We start from the raw sequence: 22,745 nt of genomic DNA, 5'->3' as shown, positions 1-22,745 counted from the left end.
CTATTTAATTTTATATGATATAATGGAATCCCTTACGACATTAGACATTATATAGTGTAGCTAAGTCCTAAAGAAAGTTTAAATGAATTATTAAGTTTTTGAGGTAGGCAGAAGCCTAGTTTAAGCTACAAACACTAGTGTTCGTCGTATATGTACGTGCAATGTCTCGTTGGAAACTAGAGCAGTACATTTGTTGTAGCCGAGCGAGAGCAGCGGCAACAACGCGTGGTACTTGTCTGTGCAGGACCTCACGGACGCCGCCACCATGGACGCGGACGACCCGCGCGACCAGCGCGACGCGCGCGACAACCGCTCGCGACAGGGCGCGCGCGCGCACGACTCCTCGCCGCCGCTTGGTAAGTTACATACAGTTGTATTATTTTGCTAATATATTGTAATAAATTAGCAACCCACGACTATAGGAGAAAGTCCTAGTGCATGCCAAAGTTTAAATAAAAAAAAATAACATCACTTTAAAAGAGAAAATTAGTGATAAATTCGTTTAGTTTGTTTCGGTGATTTTTCTATACAAGTCGGACTTGTAGATATGTGATAGAGAATATTTTCATCGCTTTCAAGCTCAATTAACATAATTTCGAAACCAGAAGGTACTCTCTGAAAGTGTGAAAGTAAAAATTATATACATGTAAGTCTTGCAATTATTTGTGTAATCCACAAATTGTTGTTTGGTGGGCAACAATAAAATACGCTTTGACATTATTTACCCTAAATGATAGACAAAATTATAAACATTGATAAATACTTATACCTATTTTTTTATTGCTGAACATAGCCTTTGTAGCTGGTGTTTAAGTCTTTGACTGCCAATATAAAACTGTTGAAGGCAAATCCTCCGCTAACGTCGGTCACCGGTGACCACCACGGCGTTCAATGTGTTAATATTGAGTAGGTGTTGGCAGGCAATAAGGTATATTTTGAAATTACGTGCCAAAACAATAATCATGTGACATAGGAATAGTTTTAATCAGAAATATTTACGTGAGATAAGCAAATACATACATACTTACCTAAACCTGGATAACGGTTATTACAAATTTGTATTAGGTATTACTTGTACTTGTATTGTTTTTGACAATATTACTAAGTCGCCCTATGTCATATTGCAACGCCACCTGAAGTATAATTTCACTGTAGACCAAATTTTTATTTATGTGGTAAAAGTGGGAAAGGTTCCAAATAAATATGTAAAACTACACCTTTGCATTCGATATCAGGAAACAAAACATAAAAGGTATGATGTGAAGTTGCGATAACACGACTCCTTGTCGATTGTTAGGGGAAAGTACTAATCGGTAACAATTAATAGGGTATTACCCTGATCTTGTGGGTATACATGTGATGTCCAGACGATGATTGTACTCTTACTAGTTAAAAAAGTCTTGTAAGTTAATGTATTAGCAGTTTACATTCAACCATAGCCAGAGTTATACGTTGCTTCATACGTGTTGCAAAAGTGAACGTCGCGTGTGGTAACTAATACATAATAATTTCACGCGTCTGCAAAACTCGTCCAAGCTCACAGCGATTTTCATTTCCAAAATATTATCTTATGTGTTACATTGTAATGTAAGATAGTATTTGTTTAGTTGTGCAGTTCTCTCATAACATTGGATAGTAAGCCTCCATTGATCCGTGGGATGTAGCAAACGTTTGCGTTGGACATTTCAAATATAGTTATTCATTAACCGATTAGCGCCAACGTCGCATCGTTTTGTCAGTTTATTTTACGGTTTATTCGTTCTAAAAGTGCCAATTTGGAATATCGTTTACAGTTATACGCCTACATTTAACTATTGATATTTTATTATTTGTATAATTTAATTGCATTTAGTATTCAAAATCACTGATTTCCTTCTAAAATACGGTGTTAATGTTCACAACAGTTAAACACAAATATTCTAAACTAAATAAAAAACAATGATGTGTCTCTGATCCCAAATTAAAGAAAAGTGCGCTAGTAAAGATGTACGATGCTGAAATAGTCGAGTACTTGGAAGATGAGTTTGTGATGTGTGAGATATTTGAGGTGTGGGAACATATCGACACCAGTCTGCTAGGTAACGTTTTATTCATACACTTAGTAATCCCTTACCTTGGTCTTCCTTCTCCGTGTGAAAAGAGGCCTTTATCCATGATGGTGATGAATCTTCACTAACATAGGCTTGCTTTCTAAATCTATTGGGAATTTATTGATACAAAAAAAAGTTCGGGTAGTCACTAACTAAACAACTTATTTGTGTAGCTCTGTTTTATTAATTAATTAAAATTATTTTATCTAATAATTTTACCACTTTAATGTGTTTAACAACTTAATTATTATTGCTACCTGCCTGCCCAGTGTTATTCACTTGTTTAAAACAACATTCACGGTTTTACATCACTACTACTGATTCACCAGTTTCTGCACTTCATCATGGAAGCTCTCACTCGCACTGTGTCTGACTTGTGTAACCAGTTCCACCAACGCATGGCTGAATTTGAGCTGGAGCTAAAGAAAAGCCCGGACGCAAAACCTGGATTGGAGGCAGACTTTGCTGCTTTTCGGAAGTTTGTCGCCCAGGCAATGACTACACTTCAGGAGCAGTTGAAACTTATGGCGCATTCTATTGATGGAATCCAAATGCGCAGCCGTCGCAAAATATTGCTCATGCATGGTGTGCCTGAGTCTGACTCGAAGGAAGATACTGCTCAGGTGGTGGGTAAAGTTGTGAAGGACCACCTTAATATTGATGTCTCGCCGGCTGACATCAAGCGATGCCACAGAATGGGACGCTCTTCACTCAAACCCCGACCACTCCTGTTCAAGCTGAAAGACGTGGCTCTCAGAGACAGTGTTTGGCTTGCTAAAACCAAGTTAAAAGGTTCGGGTATCACTCTCTCCGAATTTTTGACTAAAAGTCGTCACAGAGTCTTTATGGCAGCAAGGGACAAATTCGGTGTGAGTCAGTGCTGGACGAAGGAAGGCGTTGTGTTTGTCCTGGACTCAAAGGGATCCCGACATCGTGTGACATCTTTGGAGGACCTCAGCAAGGTCGAACCGCGGCCCAGTGAGCAGCAGCAGCTGGCATCAGCACCGTCGGAGCGGGTTGTTGCTCAACCAGTGACGGCCTCGACCACCAGGACGGTCGCTACCAAGTCATCCAAGCGTACTGCGGCTCGCAAGTAGACATTGTTTGTTTTGAGTTTTGCACCCGTAGGTAGTCCAGGCAGGTTGACGCATTCATTGTCACTTTGATATATGTATAGTTTTATAGGCGTTATTAATTTTAATAGTTTTCTTTTACAACTCTAATTACCCATTACTTTTAATTTTTTACTTTGTTTATAATGCGGTAGGTTAATGTATTTTTGCATTCGCTAATGTCAGTGTCACTGTCATAACAATTACGTCATGTCTTTGTCGGAATTGCGTTTCGTTTCACGCTTGTTTCCTGCCTGGTCTACTTGTTTTGCTATTTAGATTTTTAGTTTATTTATTTTTTTGGTTTCTAAATAATTTTGATGATTGTATAGATATATAATATTTTAGTTTATTTATTTTTTTGGTTTCTGGTAACTGTTAGATATTTTCAAATACTCAAGGCAAATACCAATTCTAATTTATTATGTTGTTTGTTTTGATTGTATTCTTCCACATTAACTGGCAGGTGGTTAGTGGACGTATTTTTATTGTTTTTAATACTTTTGTTTTTTTTTTTGTTGTTATATATTTATTTTATCTATTAACACTTCACACTATTTTAAATAAATTACATGCTAAATTGTAGCACTAACAGTGACTCAGATTCGTTTGTGTCTATAACCTCAGACGATGATAGCTTCTGTAGTGTTCCTTCCTTGGGTGACACACTGGTTTCAGTATTTTCCGATGCACCGCGGAACTTCAATGTGGTTCATATAAACGCTCAGAGTATTCCGGCCCATTTCACAGATATGCTGACAGTTTTCGACTGCAAAGATATTGATGCAATACTTGTGTCAGAGTCATGGTTAAAACCCTGTCTTCCTTCATCCTCATACTCCCTTCCCGGCTTTCAGCTTATCAGGAATGATCGTGCCACTGGGGGTGGTGGCGGTGTGGCTATATATCTCCGTTATGGTATTCCTTTTAATATCCTTAGTATGTCCACGCAGCCACCTCCACCTGATGCTGGTGAACATTTGTTTCTGGAGGTTGAACTACATCGGACCAAGGCTCTTCTTGGCGTTTATTACTGTCCCTCCCTTCGCATTAACTACTTTTCCTCTTTCGAACTTCTACTAGATTCCTTGATCCCCTCATATGACCATTGTGTCATCATGGGGGACTTCAATACTTGTCTGCTTAAAGATGATTCTCGATCCCATGCCCTTACTCATGTTGCTGATTCTACAAATCTTTCCATTCTTCGTCTTAATGCAACTCACCACTTTCCTAACTCTGTTCCTTCACTCCTTGATTTAATTCTTGTCTCTTCTCCTAACTTCGTCGCTAAACATGGGCAGTGTTCGGCTGACCTTTTTTCCTACCATGACCTAATTTACACTTCTTATATGATTCGTCCACCAAAGCATAAGTCGAAAACTCTTCTTCTTCGTAATTTTGATGGCATGGACATCGACCACCTTCGGAGTGATGCGAGTGGCATTGATTGGACGTCTTTGGTTGAATCGGCAGCTGTTGATGAGCAGGTAAATGTTTTTAACACTGCCTTGCTGCAGTTGTTTGATAAGCATGCACCGGTTCGAGCTGTGAGGGTCAAACATCCTCCGACTCCGTGGCTGACGGATGAGATTAAAAATCTCATTTCAAAAAAAGCAGCTGCAAAATTCAAATATAAGATTCAGCCAAATGACAGAAATAAGAACAAGTACATTACCATCAGGAATCATTGCGGCAAGATGTGTAGGAATGCTAAACGCCAATATATCCATGAGTCCATTAAAAACAGTGATCCTTCTAAAATCTGGAATTTTCTTAAATCTTTAGGAATCGGAAAATCTACTCAAGATTTGTCCCCTAAAAATATTGACATAAACTCTCTTAACCTTCACTTCTCACCTTCGCCCACTTTAGATAGGGCCACTAAAACTTCTACACTAAATTATCTTTCACAACTTCCGATACCTGATTTTTCTTCATTTTCCATAAGTCAATTTACTGCATGTGATGTTAAGAGAAGCATATTGTCTACTACCTCTAACGCCGTTGGTAGTGACTGTATCAGCCGGAAGATGATTGTCCCCATCCTCGATGAGATCCTACCTGTTATTTTATATATTTTTAACTCTTCCATTTCCAGTGGTGTCTTCCCTCGGGGATGGAAGGACGCTCATATCATCCCTCTTCCTAAAAAACCTAATCCTACTTCCTTTTCTGACTATCGCCCCATATCTATCCTTCCTTTCCTATCCAAAATCCTTGAAAAACTTGTACACCACCAACTTAGTATGTTCCTATTTAAAAACAACCTCCTCAGTCCCTATCAGTCTGGCTTTCGGCGAGGTCATAGCACTACCACGGCCCTCGTAAATATTACGGACGACATCAGGTCGGGCATGGAGATGGGGAAGTTAACGGTACTTGTACTGCTGGATTTTAGCAATGCCTTTAATACTGTTGACTTCGACATTCTGCTTGGCGTGCTCAGCTCTCTTAACATATCTCCATCGGTGGTTGACTGGCTTCGTAGTTACCTGTTTGGCCGCCGGCAGCGTGTGCACTTTGAGGACACCTACTCTTCATGGTGTCACACTGCTGTTGGCGTACCTCAGGGTGGCGTTTTATCTCCTTTACTTTTCGCGCTATTCATTAATTCTATCTCTCTAGGTCTTTCTTCTTCCTACCATCTTTATGCGGATGATCTCCAAATTTACACTCAGGCCACTCTCGAACAATTGCCGGAAGCCATTGCTTTGGTAAATCGGGATTTGTCTTGTTTGAGCGACTGGAGCATTAACTTTGGACTGCAAATCAACCCATCCAAAACGCAAATGACCGTCATTGGTAATGCGCGTACTGTTTCCAAAATTGATTGGACAAGTCTTCCTCAGGTTTCTTTCTTAAATACAACTATTCCTTTCTCTCGAGAAGTCAAGAACCTGGGGATTTTCTTGGACAGTTCTCTCTCTTGGACTAAGCAGTTGGAGATGGTCAGTCGCAAGTTGTTTGCTTCTGCTGGCTCTCTTAGACGGTTCCGTAATTTCTTGCCCACTGCTACCAAAATTACACTTGCTCAATCCCTTCTTCTGCCTATTCTCGACTATGCGGATGTCAGCTATCTCGATCTGTCCCAAGAACAACTGGATAAGCTTGAGCGACTTCAAAATCTTTCCATCAGATTCATATTTGGTCTTCGCAAATATGATCATGTAACTGAATTCCGTAATAAGCTCAAATGGCTTCCTATTCGACTTCGCCGGAACTCTCATATTCTTTATTTGCTGTACAACATTCTTTTCAACCCTTCAACCCCTTTTTACTTAAAAGAGCGTTTTCAGTTTCTCGGTGACTCACATTCGAGGTCCCTGAGGTCGTCGGAAAATCTTACTCTATGCATTCCTATACATTCCTCTTCCTTCTTCGATAAGTCCTTTACAATACAAGCGGCTCGGTTATGGAATAGCTTGCCTATTGAGGTTAGGCGTGCCAAAACCTTAAGCCAATTTAAAAACCTTGTAAAGGAGTACTTTCTCTCTTTGTAAGTCTCTGTTTCTCCTTTCATTGTCACACACACACACATACACATACACACACACACACACACATACACACACAACCCAATATTTATATTTTATGTATGTATATATATATGTATATATATATGTATATATTTAGTATTTTGCTAGTGTATTATATAACCTTCTTTTTATTTAATTTTTTTGTGCACACATCTACCCCTTATCTACTTTCTTTTAATTGTTCCATCCAAAGGTTGTCTGGAAGAAATCACCATTGTGTGATAAGACCGCCCATTGTACGCATATTACTTAAAATGTATGTAACCTAGGCTACTTAAATGTGTACAATAAAGCATATATAAATAAATAAATAAATAAATAATATATTGTCAAAAAATTTAATAAGCATCTCTGTACGTATAGGTTTAGAGAGTGCAATGGTGTCTTACTAATATTTAAATGACAAAGTGTTGCACTTTGATATCTAAAATACTGAATTGATTTTGATGTTACTGATGAAGCGAATAGTATACTTGTAGAATCATAAGTAAAATAATTTTGCCGTAAATGAGTATTTTACGCTTTCTCTGTATTTTATATCCTTTAAGCAATGTTATTAAAGTATAAATAGATAATATTCATTAAGTATAAATAGAAGATACAATGGCGCTTATATTCCTATCGCGTTCGATGATCTCTGCCAGACAACCTTAGGTACTATATGGTCAAAGGCAATCAAAGACTCTTTTGAAAATGTACAATATCACACGAGTTTATCTATGTGTCGTTTCAAACACTAATACATATTGCTTCTTTGCTAAAAACCGTGGCTCTACGCTAGGATTGTCTCTGTGTCGTGGGTGCGTTAACAAACATACAAATTCACATAGATAACACATAAACCCAGAACAATTGGTAGATTATATAAAGAGTACATAAGAGAGTCGAAACCGCGGTACGAAGTGTGTTAATACCGCACTATGCTGCTCCAAAGTATTGGTATATAAATAAAGATTAGGTACACTGCTTTGTCATATTTGGTGTGCTAATTCAATTAACTACTAATCAAACCACAATAACTGTGATAGTACTTTAGTTAAACCCATGATCCGAGCAGAAATTAATTGAATAAATATATCTATTAATTTATTTTTATTTATTTTCTTTTGCGGTTAGTATCAATTGCAAAATATTTATTTATTTTCTTTTGTGGTTAGTATTAATTGTAATGTTTAATTAAAACTGTATTGTTTTATATAAGTATGATTAGGTCATTTAACTCCGTCATCATCTATTGATATGGTAATAGTTTAAAATAGACAACATACTTATAAAATTGATTAAACTAATAAGGATTGACTACAAGAGGTTTCTTTACCTAATATGAATCCAAAATTAACTCCATTCCCGACTTTAGCAAAATTATGTCAGGGCTTATGGTTTACCTAATTGACAGTTATTATACTCCACCACTGCTGAAATATATACCTTCAGTACGTAATAAGCCACGTCTGTTAGGTCGATTGGAGATCGCATTTTCAAACTCAAAGTTTCATGTTTATTTGATAGCGTTGCTGCCCAGTTTCCGTTATATATCCCCCAGCCCAATCCCTTAGCTGGCTCTTACGATACGCAGTGCCGGCGTTAGGGGGGGGCGACATGGGCCGATGGCCCAGGGCGACAAAGTCTGGGGGGCGCCAATAAAATGAAAAACTACTACTAACACTTGATATTGCTTCCCTCAAGTGGGCGCCACAATATTTTCGCCCGGGGTGTCAGTGGCCCTTACGCCGGCACTGACGATACGACACCTGCAACTTGCATGATTGGGAAGAACAGGTTGCCACATAGCACATGACAAGGTGTAGTTATTAATTGATTTACATGTCGTTACAGTGACGAATGGAGATGCGGAGTACCGCGAGGAGGAGGCGGGCGACACGTTACCTACCGACATGTCCGACACATCCGACAGCGAGCCCGACAAGCCACACAAGTAAGTAATCGAGTCTACACTACACAACTACATACACAGTGCTACCACTCGAAAGACATTAATGTCCATTGGCAAAATATCAAAGTCAAAGCATTTATTTCAATTAATCCTAAATTAGGCAATTTTGAAACGTCAAATTGAATTAATTGTCCGTCAGTCTGTATGTCAGTGAAGCTAGGTGCTCGTTCCAAAGTGTTGCTTCGAATGGAGAAGAACGAGCAAGAAACTCCGTCGTTATTGTATCGTAATGTAGTTCTCACTTCTTCGCCTTGTTTGTATGTACTATGTAGTTATGATTCCCATAATTTGGTAGCTTGCTATTGCTTGAACACCGGTCCCAGTTTCAAAATTTGAAACAAATAACACATCTTGGAATCATCTCTAGGCCCGTGAGGAACGTCCCTAAATCGAAATAGAGTAATCAGTATGTGATAAAGGATTTAAAAAAAACAGAATAAGTAAAGGATAAACTACACTATTCGAAATTCTTAAACATAAAACTCTCAATGTACCTATAACTCTGATAATATTGCTACAGTGGCGGTGAGATGGAGAAGTGCACAGCAGCCCACGACGGCAAGCTGATCCTGCGGCAGGAGTTCCAGTTCAACATCGACAACCTCTTCACCATGATCTTCACCAACTCCAAGTTCAACCTCGAGTTCCTCGCGGTCAGAGGCACCACAGACTATGTACAGGTAACTGGGAACTTCTTCAAAGTCCAAAGTGTAGCTTTGAATCGAGCCCGGAGCTGCGGACTACCTAGCGGGTTTACCGGGACTCCGGCTCGAAAAGCAGGAGAAGGAACGGGGTGGTTTTTTAGTCAGTAAGAGTCTGACACTCCCTCTCGCCTCGCCCAAGGCGGGAGAAGTCATTGGACGATTTTCTCCCCTCAAAAAAAAAAAAAAACTTATGGATATGAACTTATGGAATGGAGAAGAACGAGCAAGAAACTCCATTCGTTACTCTTGTCTTGTCTTTCTGTCTGTCTGTCTACTTACGTATTACTTATTGAGGATAATATGTACGAAGTGAAAAGTTTGCTGTTATCAGTAATAAATTAGGTATTTAAATATAACTGCTTATGTATTTATTCAGTCTACTTAGCTTGTACTTATATGTATTTCCCATGGATTAACAACATTAAGAAAAAGAGCAATATGTCTAAATTAAATCATTCACTAAGATTATAATTATTTCCCCATGTCCTCATAATGTATGTGTTCTAAAATAAATGTTCAATATTTCAAAGCAAAACGTTGTTGCAGGCTCCATGGCAGGTGCAGGGAGGTCTGAAGTGTCGACAGATCAGTTACACGCTCGGCCTCACGTCGGGACCCATAGGACCTAAGGAAGTACAGGTCACCGAGACACAGGTTTGTAACATTATACTTGGCATTTATACATTTTGATGTAGGGCATTTTGATTTTGGAGGCTGAGTCACCCTCGTCCGTAGGAGAGCACCCAAAAAAAAACGAAACCCTACACGTGGCCTCTGGGTGGTGCTAATCAGGTGACACTCTGGTGGTAGGCTTCGGCCGACGGCATTATAACCACCCACCGAGCAAAACCGTGTCGCCAAGCGGCCTAGCCGTGTTCCGCCACGATGCTCAGTGACGCCGTATGAGAGGATGGGTCGAGATGTTTGTTCCACTATGGGTAGACCGATCTGGCGCGCGCTGGTGTGGCTGCATCGGGTGGCCAGTCGCGGAGGGTAGCGGGATCCGAGGCACGGTGCACCGCTGGCCGACCGCAGATAGTTGGGGGCCCAATTAGCGTGCTAGCCACACGTGAACAGGCTCCGTATCCGCCCACCAGAGGCGGAGATTAGAGAGGCGGAGTTGTACGAGGGGTACAAGGTGGCGAAGGCCGCCCTCAAGGCGGAGATTTGGCGGGCTAAGGAGGAAGCCCGCCGGGAGATGCTGGAGACTCTGAACAGAGATCCATGGGGGCGCCCCTATCGGATGGTGCGTGATAAGCTCCGCACATGGGCCCCCCCGCTGACTCAGAGTCTCCGGCCTGAGGTCGTAGAGGAAGTAGTCGGCGCCTTGTTCCCCCGACTACAGAGGGGTTTCACCCCTCCATCCATGACTCCGCCCCCTGCGGTGCCCAATGCGGGCCACAGTGACGACGACGACGACATCGTTCCGGAGGTGACCGAGGCAGAAATGAGAGCGGCGGTGCGCCGAATGGGCGCCAAGAACACCGCCCCAGGACCCGATGGCCTGCATGGCAAGGCGTGGGTCCTGGCTTCGGAGGCTCTCGGGTCTCGATTAATCGGTCTCTACAGCGCATGCTTGGAGAGGGGCCAGTTCCCACTTCAGTGGAAGACGGGAAAACTGGTCCTCGTGAAGAAGCCGGGGCGCCCTGCGGACTCTCCGTCCGCGTACCGGCCCATTGTGCTGCTCGACGAGGTGGGAAAAGTCTTCGAAAGGATAATTTCGAACCGCCTCGTCGCGCACCTGTCTGGACTTGGGCCGGACCTCGCGGATGGCCAGTTCGGCTTCCGCAGAGGGCGCTCCACGGTGGACGCCATCATGCGCGTAAGGGACCTCACGACGGGGACTGCAGTGTCCAGGGGTAAGGTCGTAGTGGCGGTGTCTCTCGACATCGCCAACGCCTTCAACTCCCTACCCTGGAGCTGCATACTGGAGGCACTCCGGTATCACCGGGTTCCTACCTACCTCCGTCGTATAATCGAGGCCTACCTGACAGACAGGTATGTCACATACCCCGGTCACCAGGGCGAATGGAAACGGCGAGAGATGTCGCGCGGTGTTCCACAGGGTTCGGTTTTGGGACCGCTCCTGTGGGATATCGGTTACGACTGGGTGCTGCGCACCGACCTCCCGAACGGCGTTGGCGTAATTTGTTACGCCGACGATACGCTAGTGTTAGCGCACGGGAGGTCGCACCAGGCGGCGGCCAACTTAATGGCGAGAGCGGTTGCGACAGTTGTTGATAGGATCCGGCAATTGGGACTCGAGGTGGCGCTCCACAAATCCGAGGCCATGTGCTTTCATGGCCGCGGGAACGCGCCACCTCTGGGTGGGTCCCAAATAACGGCGGGAGGAGTTTCCATCGGCGTCGAGACGACGATGAAGTATCTAGGACTCGTCCTCGACAGTCGATGGAACTTCGTGGAACACTTCCGACGTTTGGCTCCTAAGTTGGAACGGACGGGGGCTGCGCTTAAGCGGCTCCTGCCAAACCTCGGGGGGCCAAATGCCTCCTGCCGGAGGTTGTACGCGGGGATCGTGCGGTCCATGGCCCTCTACGGCGCCCCTGTGTGGGCGCCGAACCTGATGCGGCGGCCAGCTCGGGCGCTGCTCACATCTCAGAGGGTCATGGCCATCCGGGTGATCCGTGGATATCGCACGATCTCCGGGGAGGCGGCGAACCTCCTTGCCGGATTACCGCCGTGGGATTTGGAGGCGAAGGTGCTCGCGCGCATGTTCAGTTTGCGCGCCGACGCGTGTCGCCGGGGCGAAACTCCACTGCCGCGCCAGATCAGTGCGTGGCGGGACGAGCTCCGGCGCGATCTCATGGCGGAATGGCAGCAACGACTGTCGCAACCGAGGGCTGGGCTCGCTGTCATTGCAGCGGTAAGACCCCTCTTTGAGGAGTGGCTAGAGAGGCGCCACGGCGTCCTCACCTACCGCCTGACGCAGGTGCTTACCGGACATGGGAGTTTCGGTAGGTTCCTGTTTTTGATTGGGCGGGAGGAAACGCCCGGGTGTCATCACTGCGAGGACCGCCCGGAGGACACAGTAGAACATACAGTGGCGGTGTGCCCTGCGTGGGCCGAGCACCGCCAAGTCCTCAGGGATGTGGTCGGCGACGGCGACCTCTCGCGCCCGGCACTGGTTCAGGCCATGGTGCGGAGCGAGAGGGATTGGGATGCCGTCTCCTCCTTTTGCGAAGCAGTCATGCTAGCTAAGGAGGAGGCGGGGCGCGTGAGGGAACAAACCTCCTCACGCCCCAGCCGTCGCGAGAGACACTCTGGGCGTCGGGGATCGCGGGACGATCTCCGGCCACCGTAAGTGCGGGCCTGTGGACGGCGAGCAAGGGTAGCTCATCGCCCGAACAGAACCAGACCCGTGCGTGCGGCGCGTCGCGTTCCGCGCGCGCCTCAAAGAGCCATCAGACCACCACAGATGGGGCCCAGTAGGGCTGATGCCTGATCCGGAGCTGCGGACTACCTAGCGGGTTTACCGGGGCTCCGGCTCGAAAAGCAGGAGAAGGAACGGGGTGGTTTTTAGTCAGTAAGAGTCTGACACTCCCTCTCGCCTCGCCCAAGGCGGGAGAAGTCATTGGATGATTTTTCCCCTAAAAAAAAAAAAAAAAAAAAAAAAAAAAAAAAAAAAAAAAAAAAAAAAAAAAAAGCCACACGTGAAAGGCTGCCCCGCCATCTAGCGAAAAATCCCATGGATACGCCATCGTGCCGGTTGGCGACCGGACGAGAGGGCCCGATGGATAGCTGGCCTCCCAATGATGTAGCTAACTGCGGCGCGCGTCTGGGGTCGCCTGTGTGGAGGAACATTTCACTGCCATCCTCTCAGCAACCTCATACTCATAAAATGAAAACAAGAGCAAAGAAAAGGGTTCAACAGCGGCTGCACTCCTCTCCCTCAAAGTGCACCTCTCAAATATTCGAGGCTTGCACTCAAATATCAATGCGGTCCATCACCACCTAGAGACCGAGAACCCCACGCTCTTGTTTCTCTCGGAGACCCAGATCAGATGTCCGTCGGACGTATCATACCTGAACTACCCAGGCTTTTCCCTGGAGCACAATTTCGTTCCCCGCGCAGGCGTATGCCTATACGTCCAAGACGGCATCTGTTACCGGCGTCTCCGAAACTTTGAAGACCCCAGTTTTTCAACCTTGTGGATACTGGTGGACACAGGGATGGAGAAAATTCTCTATGCCTGTGTCTACCGGTCGCACAGCGGAGATTTGGAGACGACCAGATTAGCTCAACACCTTGTGGAGACGGCGGATGCGGCTCGGCAGAGGTACCCTTCGGCCCAGTTGGTGTTACTCGGTGTCAGTTTCTTCACCCTTGGGTAGCTCTGACCACTGTCTGGTGAAATCCGTATCCACGTACTCCCCACCGGATCCTTGTCCCAGAGGATCTCGGCGGATGTGGCGGTACAAGTCAGCAGATTGGGATGGGATGCGATCTTTTTTTGCATCCTATCCTTGGCGGCCTGTCTGCTTCTCTACTGAGGACACGTCAGCTTGTGCGGATGCCATAACGGGGGTGTTGCGTCAGGGCATGGAATACTACATTCCATTCTCGGATGCGACATCTTTCGGTGGGACTCGTCCATGGTTCGATGCCGACTGCAGACGTGCTGAAGCGCGAAAGCATGCGGCATACTTGGCATGGGCGGATGCCAGGCGTCGTAGGGCTGACGACATTCTTCAGAGGAAGAGAGCCTATAACCGGGCTGCCAAGTCATGCAAAAAGGCATTGCGGATGGCTCGGTTCAACCACATTGGCCAAATAGGGAACAAACTGGCTTCTTACCCAGCGGGTAGTAAAGCGTTTTGGTCCCTGGCCAAGGCGGTTGAATCGAACTTCTGCCGCCCTTCACTCCCACCTCTCCTGGGGCCTAACGGGACACTGGCACACACCGCGGTAGAGAAAGCGAACCTGTTTGCTTCTCTATTTGCGGAATCTTCACGTCTTGATACTGGTGGCGCTTTGCCTCCTTCTCTCCATAGAGTTTGCGAGACGAATATGTCAAAAATTCGCATACGACAGAAGGAGGTATATAAGACGTTGCGTAATCTTGACGTGAACAAGGCCAGTGGCCCCGACGGAATCCCAGCCGTGGTTTTAAAAATCTGTGCGCCTGAGTTGTCTCCAATCCTGACACGCCTGTTTCGACTTTCTTTGGAGACTGGTCAAGTGCCGGTTGCATGGAAGCTAGCCAACGTGCAGCCTGTGCCCAAAAAAGGTAGTCGTGCCGACCCTAATAATTACCGGCCAATCTCGGTCACGTCCATACTCTGCAAGAGTATGGACCGTGTACTTAACAACAGGCTCCTGGCATACCTTGAAGGTAACGACCTCCTCAGTGATCAGCAGTATGGGTTTCGCCGCAACCGATCCACTGGGGACCTTCTTGCGTATGCCACCCACATTTGGAGCGAGGCCATCGAGAAGCACGGGGAGGCAATAGCGGTCTCTCTCGATATATCGAAGGCCTTTGACAGGGTTTGGCACGACAGCCTTATCGGCAAGCTTCCTGCATATGGACTTCCCGCTGATCTGTGCAGATGGATTGCAGACTTCCTGAGGGATCGGTCAATTCGAGTAGTCATTGATGGCTGCTCGTCTGACCAATTTGGCATCAACGCCGGAGTCCCTCAGGGGTCAGTACTTTCAGCAACGCTCTTTTTGCTGCACATCAACGACCTGCTTAAGCCCGGTATCTTTGGGTATGCAGATGACAGCACAGTTGTTGAAAGGTATGTGTCCGATGCGCGGAGTAGCGGAACACAGATCCGGTCTCTAAGAGAATCCATGGTCGAACGGTTGAACTCGTCCTTGAAGGCGGTTTCCGATTGGGGTGACGCCAACTTGGTCAAGTTCAACGCTACCAAAACCCAGGCGTGTCTATTCTCTGCCAAACGGAGTCAATTTCCGCTGGCTCCGACTTTCCGAAATGTGTCCGTTCCGGTAGCGGATCGTCTTGAGCTTCTGGGCGTAACTCTATCGCCAACGCTTAACTTCGGCTCTTATATAGAGTCGAAGGCGCATCTGGCTGGTAGGAAGTTGGGTATCCTCTCGAAGGTGAGACGGTACTTCACACCGAAACAACTGCTGAGCCTGTACCAAGCGCAGGTTCGGTCATGTATGGAGTACTGTTCTCACCTTTGGGACGGCTCGGCCAAATACCAGCTGGATGCGCTCGAACACATTGAAAGGCGTGCCAAGAGGCTCATCAATGACGATGCGCTTGTGGAGGCCCGGCTTCAAAGCCTTGAACACAGGCGCAAGGTCGCAAGCCTTTCCGTTTTTTACCGGATACATTTCGGAGAGTGTGCGGGGGAATTGCACAACTTGATTCTCCCTAGTCCTTTCCATCATCGAACCACAAGACAATCGGCGAGGCGTCACCGCTTCATGGTAGATATCCCACCCACTCGCACGAAGCGCTTCGCTTCAAGCTTCCTTGTGCGAACTGCTAGGGAGTGGAACTCCTTGCCGGAGTCTGTGTTTCCTGATGGGTATAACTTGGGTGTCTTCAAGGCCCGAGTGAATAGGTTGCTTATGGGCAGACGTGCTCCACCGTAGGCCGCATCATCACTTACTATCAGGTGAGATAGTGGCCAAACGTCGACCCATTAAATGTAAAAAAAAAAAAAAAAAAATAGGGTAGCTTCTGCTAGCGACTGAAAACTTTGTGTTATTCCATATTGTAATCTACATAATATCTGTGTCATTCTCTGTTATTAAAATCTGTCCAGTACCTAGTTTTTGTCAAAAAGGGTAACATTTTTTTATGGAATAAGCCGGTAAACGAGCAGCTGAGTGACCTGGGGAATCGGGGATTGGGAAGGGGATAACTAGGCCTCCGGTAACCTCACTCACCCAACGAAACACAACGCAAGGGTTATTTCACATCGGTTTTCTGTGAGGCCGTAGTATCACTCCGGTCGAGCCGGCCCATTCGTGCCGAAACATGGCTCTCCCATACTTACATACACATATATTTTCGCATTTATAATACCTTTATTTAGTATGACCATGTTTTCCCTCTGTCAGGTAATGAACAAGTGCTCGAAGCCGGGCATGCTGTACTCGATCGACTCGACGAGCGAGAACGCCGGCATCCCGTACGCGGACTACTTCAGCGTGCAGGTGCACTACTGCCTGCAGCGGGTCTCCGACTCCATCACCGAGCTCTCCATCTACGGACACGTCAAGTACAAGAAGAGCATGTGGCCTATGATTAAAAGTAAATATTTTGTATTATAACTATAGTGAAACAGCCAATTATTTAGGTAATATAGAGCAACTAATTTTGGGACCTGTCGTAGCTTGAAATTAGTTGAGTAACCTCGTTAGTTACATGATAAACCGTATTTCCTAATCAATTCAAAAGCATCTCATATTATCTTCCTCAGTCTGTACCACAAAACAGATTATCATCCTTAAATACGGACTTAGCTAACGTCGAGCATACTACTCATGATTATAGGCTCCTGTCGTAGCTTGAAATTAGTCGAGTACTCATATACTCTCTTATTATTATTTTGTGTACAAGACTATGGACCCTAATGAAGCATATTGTTAACCATTACATTATTTCTGCAGCATTCCTGGAAAAGAACACGATATCAGGGTTGGAGGACTTTGCGCGCATCCTGGAGTCCCGGCTCACCAGCGAGGCAGACTGCGCCGTCCCCGCCGCCAGGAAGGCGCGCAGACATCGACGGGCGCCCGGTAACTACTCACATACACTTATACATAGTCACTAATGATGCTAAAAGGTACATAACACACTCATTAGTATGGTATAATCAATCACTACCACCCTTGGACACTCTCAACACCCGAGAAATTCTAGTGTAATTCCAGCCTTTTGAGAGTTAGGGATTGGGCCGCTCATAGGGTCACATGTAAAGCACTAACTTGACAGATGGTAATGCTATTGTTGTCCTAACAGTAAATTTCGTCATTCACCTCAGAGCTTAGATTAGCTGAGATGATATACACAAGAATATAAAAGAAGTTGGTTCACAATATAACTTTGTTATGTCGAATTATGAAGCAAATGCAAAGGGATGTCATAACTAGATTTTACATTAACATATTTTCCATGTAGCGGTCCTTTACAAAACCGATGCCAATTGTCCATATATTAATGTACCACTTTCTGAGCGCTTATAATCTTTCTACACCTTTATATACTTACAATAAACATCATTGGCTAGGACCAATTTGTTTCGACAGTTCAAAATCAAATTATGGCATCTCCTCTTTGTCCTTGTTTTATGTGCTTGTCTTACTTGTTTACAGCTAATTAATGTTAGTAGCTAACAAAATGTAGTGATGTCCATTGTGTAGTCTCGTAGTGATGTGGTATAATGTAGTTGTTTGTGTGGCAGTGTGTGCGATGTGGGGGGCGGGCCCCCCGGCCGGGCTGCTGGCGCCGCGCGCCGCCTACTGCCGCCCGGTCTACCCTTTCTGTCCCAGTACAGCGACAAGACAATAAAAGATACTATCTTTTCTCCTTTCCATCGCACAATTTATGCTTTCGCAACAGCCGCTCTAGGCTTTATATACAAAAGAAAACTATACGCACTCATTTCATGTTAAAATCTGCGGTTTGTTAATAAAGCTGACTTTTCGTTGTACTATGACTGGAGTGGAGTTCCTAGTGTGTGTCAATGAAGTGTGGCAGGATCCAATGTATGTAACTTGGGGAATCGATTCATGTGTAGTAAGGTGATGTAGTAGTAATGTGTGTGTTTGTGTAGCGGTGGCGGGCCCGGAGGCTGCGCCGGCGCCGGGCAAGCTGTCTGCGGGCGGGCTGGCGGGGGCGCGCGTGTCGGTGTCGCGGACGGCGCGGCCTGCGCCCCCGCGGCCCGCCGCCGCCACGTGGCTGGCCGCGCTGCTGGCGCTGCTACTGCTCATCAACGCCGCGCTCTACTACAAGCTCTACTACACCGACAGGAGCGGATACGCCTTCGACATCGATGACTTACAGAGCAGGTTAGTTCTTTGTATTTATTAGAATTATATTTTGTGAAATGTTTTGTTAATATTTATCATCATTTTAACTCAGAGTTAGCATAAACTCGAAGAGAATTGACAATGTTACATCTAGTGTTTGCTATGACTAATCCTAATTACTTACAACACATGTATACTACTACATTTCATTCTGAACATTGATATTTAACCTCCCATTTAGTAGTCCATTAGTAACATAACGTTCTGTGTTAGACTGAGTAGTGGGCAAGGGCCGGCGATGGCGGAGTGGTCGGCGCAGCTGCAGGCGCACGCGCGGCGCCAGCGGGGACAACTGCTCGCCTGGAGGCACGCGCTCGACCGGACCGTGCAGCATCTCGCACAGGTTCGTTATTACCACTGCTAGATATCATCATCAGATCATGAGAGTCCATTGCTGAACTATAGGCCTTGTTTTACATAAGAAGCCATAATCTCCACGTTTAGCAGGTGCACTAGAAATCGCAGTTTCACGGCTGATAACCGATGTTAATCCAAATCATTTGAATCAATCTGTTTTTGGTTGAAACTTCATACAACTAAATTCAACCTATGTCAAAAATCGATCTAAATCCACATATTTTGGATTGAATATTCAAAATAACTCTGACCGTTACCCACTCCTTTTGCAGTTACGCATCTTATTGTAGCTATATTGAATACAATTAATTATTATTTTACAACTAACGTATTTCAGACGGAGCAGGCGCTGACGAAGCTCTTAGAGACGATAAAACCGTCGCTGGAAAAGGCGCAAAAAGAAGCGGAGTCGAGAGAGGAGCTCTGAACGAATTGTACGTCACTCCTGCGCACATGTGGTTCTATATACCAACTGTATTCACAGGCATAGTTGTATAGACAAACTAGCGCCCTCTTCTGACTATGAATAATCCTCCATTCTAGATTAGTACACGCGTAAGTACAGGTTCAATCCAATTTGAGGGTAGCTATAATGTAGGCGTAGTATTCAAATGTACCTGTGTCACGTAACGAGTATACGACGGTAAGACAATAGACCGCAGTACCTATATACCTGTGTACTTGTATATGCAACCATGTGTGCGCTTAGTGAATATTTTATCCTAATACGTCTGCTAGAGGTTTTCTCGACAGTTGCCCAAACATTAAGTCAGTAGGACACATCATTCATTTTATAAAACTTATATTCCCAAATAGTTTACTCGGTTGAGTGTTTCGCTAGAATTGTTCATCAGAAATCTTCCCGTATTATTAGCCATGTACAGAGCATCCTCAGTTGACACTCAACTATTTAAAACATCGACCAAATACTCCTCATTCCTGGTACACAAAGAAAACCTCACAGATCCCCACTGTGATAAAGTAGATACAAATAATAAATATATTCCTCTAGAGAATACTGTAACCTTGTGACGTATGACGCCAAGCGATCGTACCGCATCCAGTTTACTGCTTGTTACTCGTAAGGTAATGTTAGGTTTACTTTTAAGACGGCAGAGGTGAATAGAGCCCTTAGACAAAAGTAACTGACGCTACAACAAATATCGTTGAAAACTATGCTAACTATGTTGGTAATATATCTGAGGGCTTAGTACGAGTTTGTTTTACGTTTGACGAGATCGAAATGAGAGCGTGTTCGGCGCTGTGATTGGTTGGTTTACTCGTGCCGGCCGGTTACGTTCAACGTAAAGCTAACTCGTACTGAGGGTAATATTTGCTAGGGCTCTATTTCCCACAGTACTTTAAAGCCTCATACTCGCTTTTGTAAAGTAATTTCTATAAGCCAGTTACTCTTGGAACAGTCATCACAAGTCGAAGTAGGTAACGTGTACAGGTCGAGGCTTGGGTTAGTTAGCAACGTAAGTACTTACGGCAATTATATTTAATTACTTGTATATAATGTACAGTGCACAATATTTTAGTAACATTTACTAAGATTTTTTTTAGTTTGTCTTTTAAAGATTGCTTGTCTGCGCTCGACGACAAGCATATAGTACAGTTTAACTTATCCATCCATTGTTTAATCACAAATGTAAAGATATTACAATTTTATTTATTTATTTTAATGTTTTAATTCACTAAAATATTGTACATTGTTAGTGTAAATATCGGCGGCGCAATAATAGTTCATAAAATAGTTTGTAATCATAGAACCAATTACAAGCTTAGGAGACGGATATTGCTTCGTAATGTATAGTAAAATTACATAATTAACTGCTATTTTTGAAGGAATACTATTGGTATTTAATTATATTTTTAATATATTTTATTTATTCTCGGTAATAATGAGTCTTTTATAAAAGTTATTTGAACATGGTTTGCCCAGGTACATAGGAGTATGTATGTAACACAAATATTGACAGCTCTACCAAAAATTGTTAGCCATGCTTGGTATAAGGTTCCGATTGTTGCATTTGAACAGTTAGAGTAATTAAACGTTAAGGTATCGTCTAGTTACTACCGCCAAACGTCGTCCTATGCGGCATAGAGCTAAGCATGATACGATATACAGATATTAGTGATTTCAATGCTATCAGCCATGTATCGACCACAGGGTTTTCTTTCCTGCTCTACTCACGAAAATAATGATGTACCTAAACTATAATAAGTACGAATTACTTATCTTAAAGCCTATTATTTAAATGACGAGTCTACCTCTTGTAAATAAGTTTATCTGGTCGATACATGCCTGATTCGTAGAAATAATGATCGAATTAATTTCAAAAATGAATCTAAGCTATAGATTTATATTTAAAAAAATATATGATACAAAGAAATCTATCACGGTGTTGTTTAGAATATTCAGAGTATTAAATGTAAAGTAAGTAAATGTTATGAAATATATGAAAAGGAAAATATGTAAATTTTTCAGTTGTAGTAATGATCTCTTATTGTACCAATATTCTACTACACCTAGTTACGTTTCGGTGCTCTAGTTATATGTGAAATGTAAATGAATTTTGTTATTTTTTAAATTGATGCTTGTATATTGAAAATGTCAATTATGTTATTATTTATTGTAAAATCAATTAGATCCACAACATATTCAATGAAATGCTGAGTATTTACATGTACCTACACAGGAGCTATGTAATGCGTTTAGTATATAACTGTTGTTATTGACTTATTGCAGTTGTATTATATACTTCATTCCATATGTGTGAAATGATCTGAAACATTAGATTAGTTGGAATGGTGGGACAAAATATTATTATAGATTCCTATTTAGATAAATACCTGTATTGTGCATTTCTTATGTGAAATGGCGTTTGTTAGTCGTGAAGAAGCGGGTGAAGGTGTAGACAGAGCCACGGAGAGGGATCGAAACATTATAGTAACTTCAGTGGTGGCTCGATCATTAGGCGATAGCTGTGATATGGCCATGAAAACAAACAAATTCTACCAAAAGTAAAATAAATTGTTGAAGTAGTTGTTCCAGCACTTACTTCCATACCATCGTACACACGTTGAGCTCTATTCCGTAGCACTAGAGAATAGTAGTATCAGTATAGTGTACTGATTATATGCAAGTCATGCTGAGAAATGTAGAAAAGGGTTTTACAAGGAGGAAATAGATTAGTGTCCTTGTAAGTTCATGGTTGATTTGTTTGTGTAACTGCCAAAGCATGGTCCAATAGTACAAGCCTAGCACCATTGCCCGCTTCCAAGTCCATAGTCTGTGTCAAAGGAAATGCAGCCAGAAAATAGTTGGATTTATATTGCACAATTAATTCCATTTAGGTGTAATGGATTTATGTAAGTTAGACAATTCTATTCTCAGTATTGAATAAATATTTTAATGAAAATGTTTTGGTTTTATTGTAATTGTCACGTGAGAAACCTTGTTTGTTTGTTACTCCTTCACATCAAAACAGTTGAAGGGACCGAGATAAGTAGATTATAATCTATGTGTGATATAGAATAACACATAGGACACTTTTTATCCCACTGACAAAAGCTAGTAATATAAATTAAGATTAACTGGCTATTTAGAGGTAAGATTGTTACCTCTCTCCCCATGTATTGTCTCCCCACTCTCCCCTGACAGATGACATCCTGTAATAAACTCCCTTTTCTGTTTTAAAACGTTTTATAATTTCTTGGTTATAGCTGCACACCATGATAAAAAAATATTGCAACTAATACATATCCACCACTCATCCTTAAATAAAATGCCAATATCATTAGAAAGATTTATTTTTACTCACTGAAGGTAAAAGGTATACTGAAAACTTACCCCATTGGTTGGTAACTTGCTTTTGGTTCTGTGTGGTTGAATTTAAATCTGCTGCTTTCTTCTTTATCTTCACATTATTTCATTTTCCAATGATAA

The 22,745-nt window shown here is 43.7% G+C and overlaps 1 protein-coding gene across 9 annotated transcripts in view; it reads left to right on the top strand.

Annotated features, from left to right (window-relative positions):
• LOC118276111 (protein Aster-B) overlaps positions 1-22,218 on the top strand; it is a 48,486-nt gene extending 26,268 nt beyond the window's left edge. For 6 of the 9 annotated variants that reach the window (XM_035594279.2, XM_035594278.2, XM_050707495.1 and 3 more), the window contains 9 exons: positions 200-356; positions 8,578-8,677; positions 9,216-9,375; positions 9,946-10,053; positions 16,463-16,655; positions 17,015-17,143; positions 18,181-18,415; positions 18,650-18,779; positions 19,131-22,218. In XM_035594279.2, coding sequence (XP_035450172.2) covers positions 200-356; positions 8,578-8,677; positions 9,216-9,375; positions 9,946-10,053; positions 16,463-16,655; positions 17,015-17,143; positions 18,181-18,415; positions 18,650-18,779; positions 19,131-19,220 — 1,302 coding nt within the window. In that variant the 3' untranslated portion in view covers positions 19,221-22,218. Of the gene's footprint in view, positions 1-199; positions 357-8,577; positions 8,678-9,215; positions 9,376-9,945; positions 10,054-16,462; positions 16,656-17,014; positions 17,144-17,808; positions 18,150-18,180; positions 18,416-18,649; positions 18,780-19,130 lie in introns of those variants that run through there. The other 3 variants (XM_050707494.1, XM_035594280.2, XM_035594283.2) reach the window with 2 other exon arrangements.
• The last annotated feature ends 527 nt before the right edge of the window (positions 22,219-22,745 follow it).

The sequence above is a fragment of the Spodoptera frugiperda genome, chromosome 31, assembly GCF_023101765.2.
Source record: "Spodoptera frugiperda isolate SF20-4 chromosome 31, AGI-APGP_CSIRO_Sfru_2.0, whole genome shotgun sequence".
NCBI classification, from domain to species: Eukaryota; Metazoa; Arthropoda; class Insecta; order Lepidoptera; family Noctuidae; genus Spodoptera; species Spodoptera frugiperda.
Note: the sequence above shows the minus strand (reverse complement) of the source record. Positions and strands in the feature narration are given on the sequence as shown.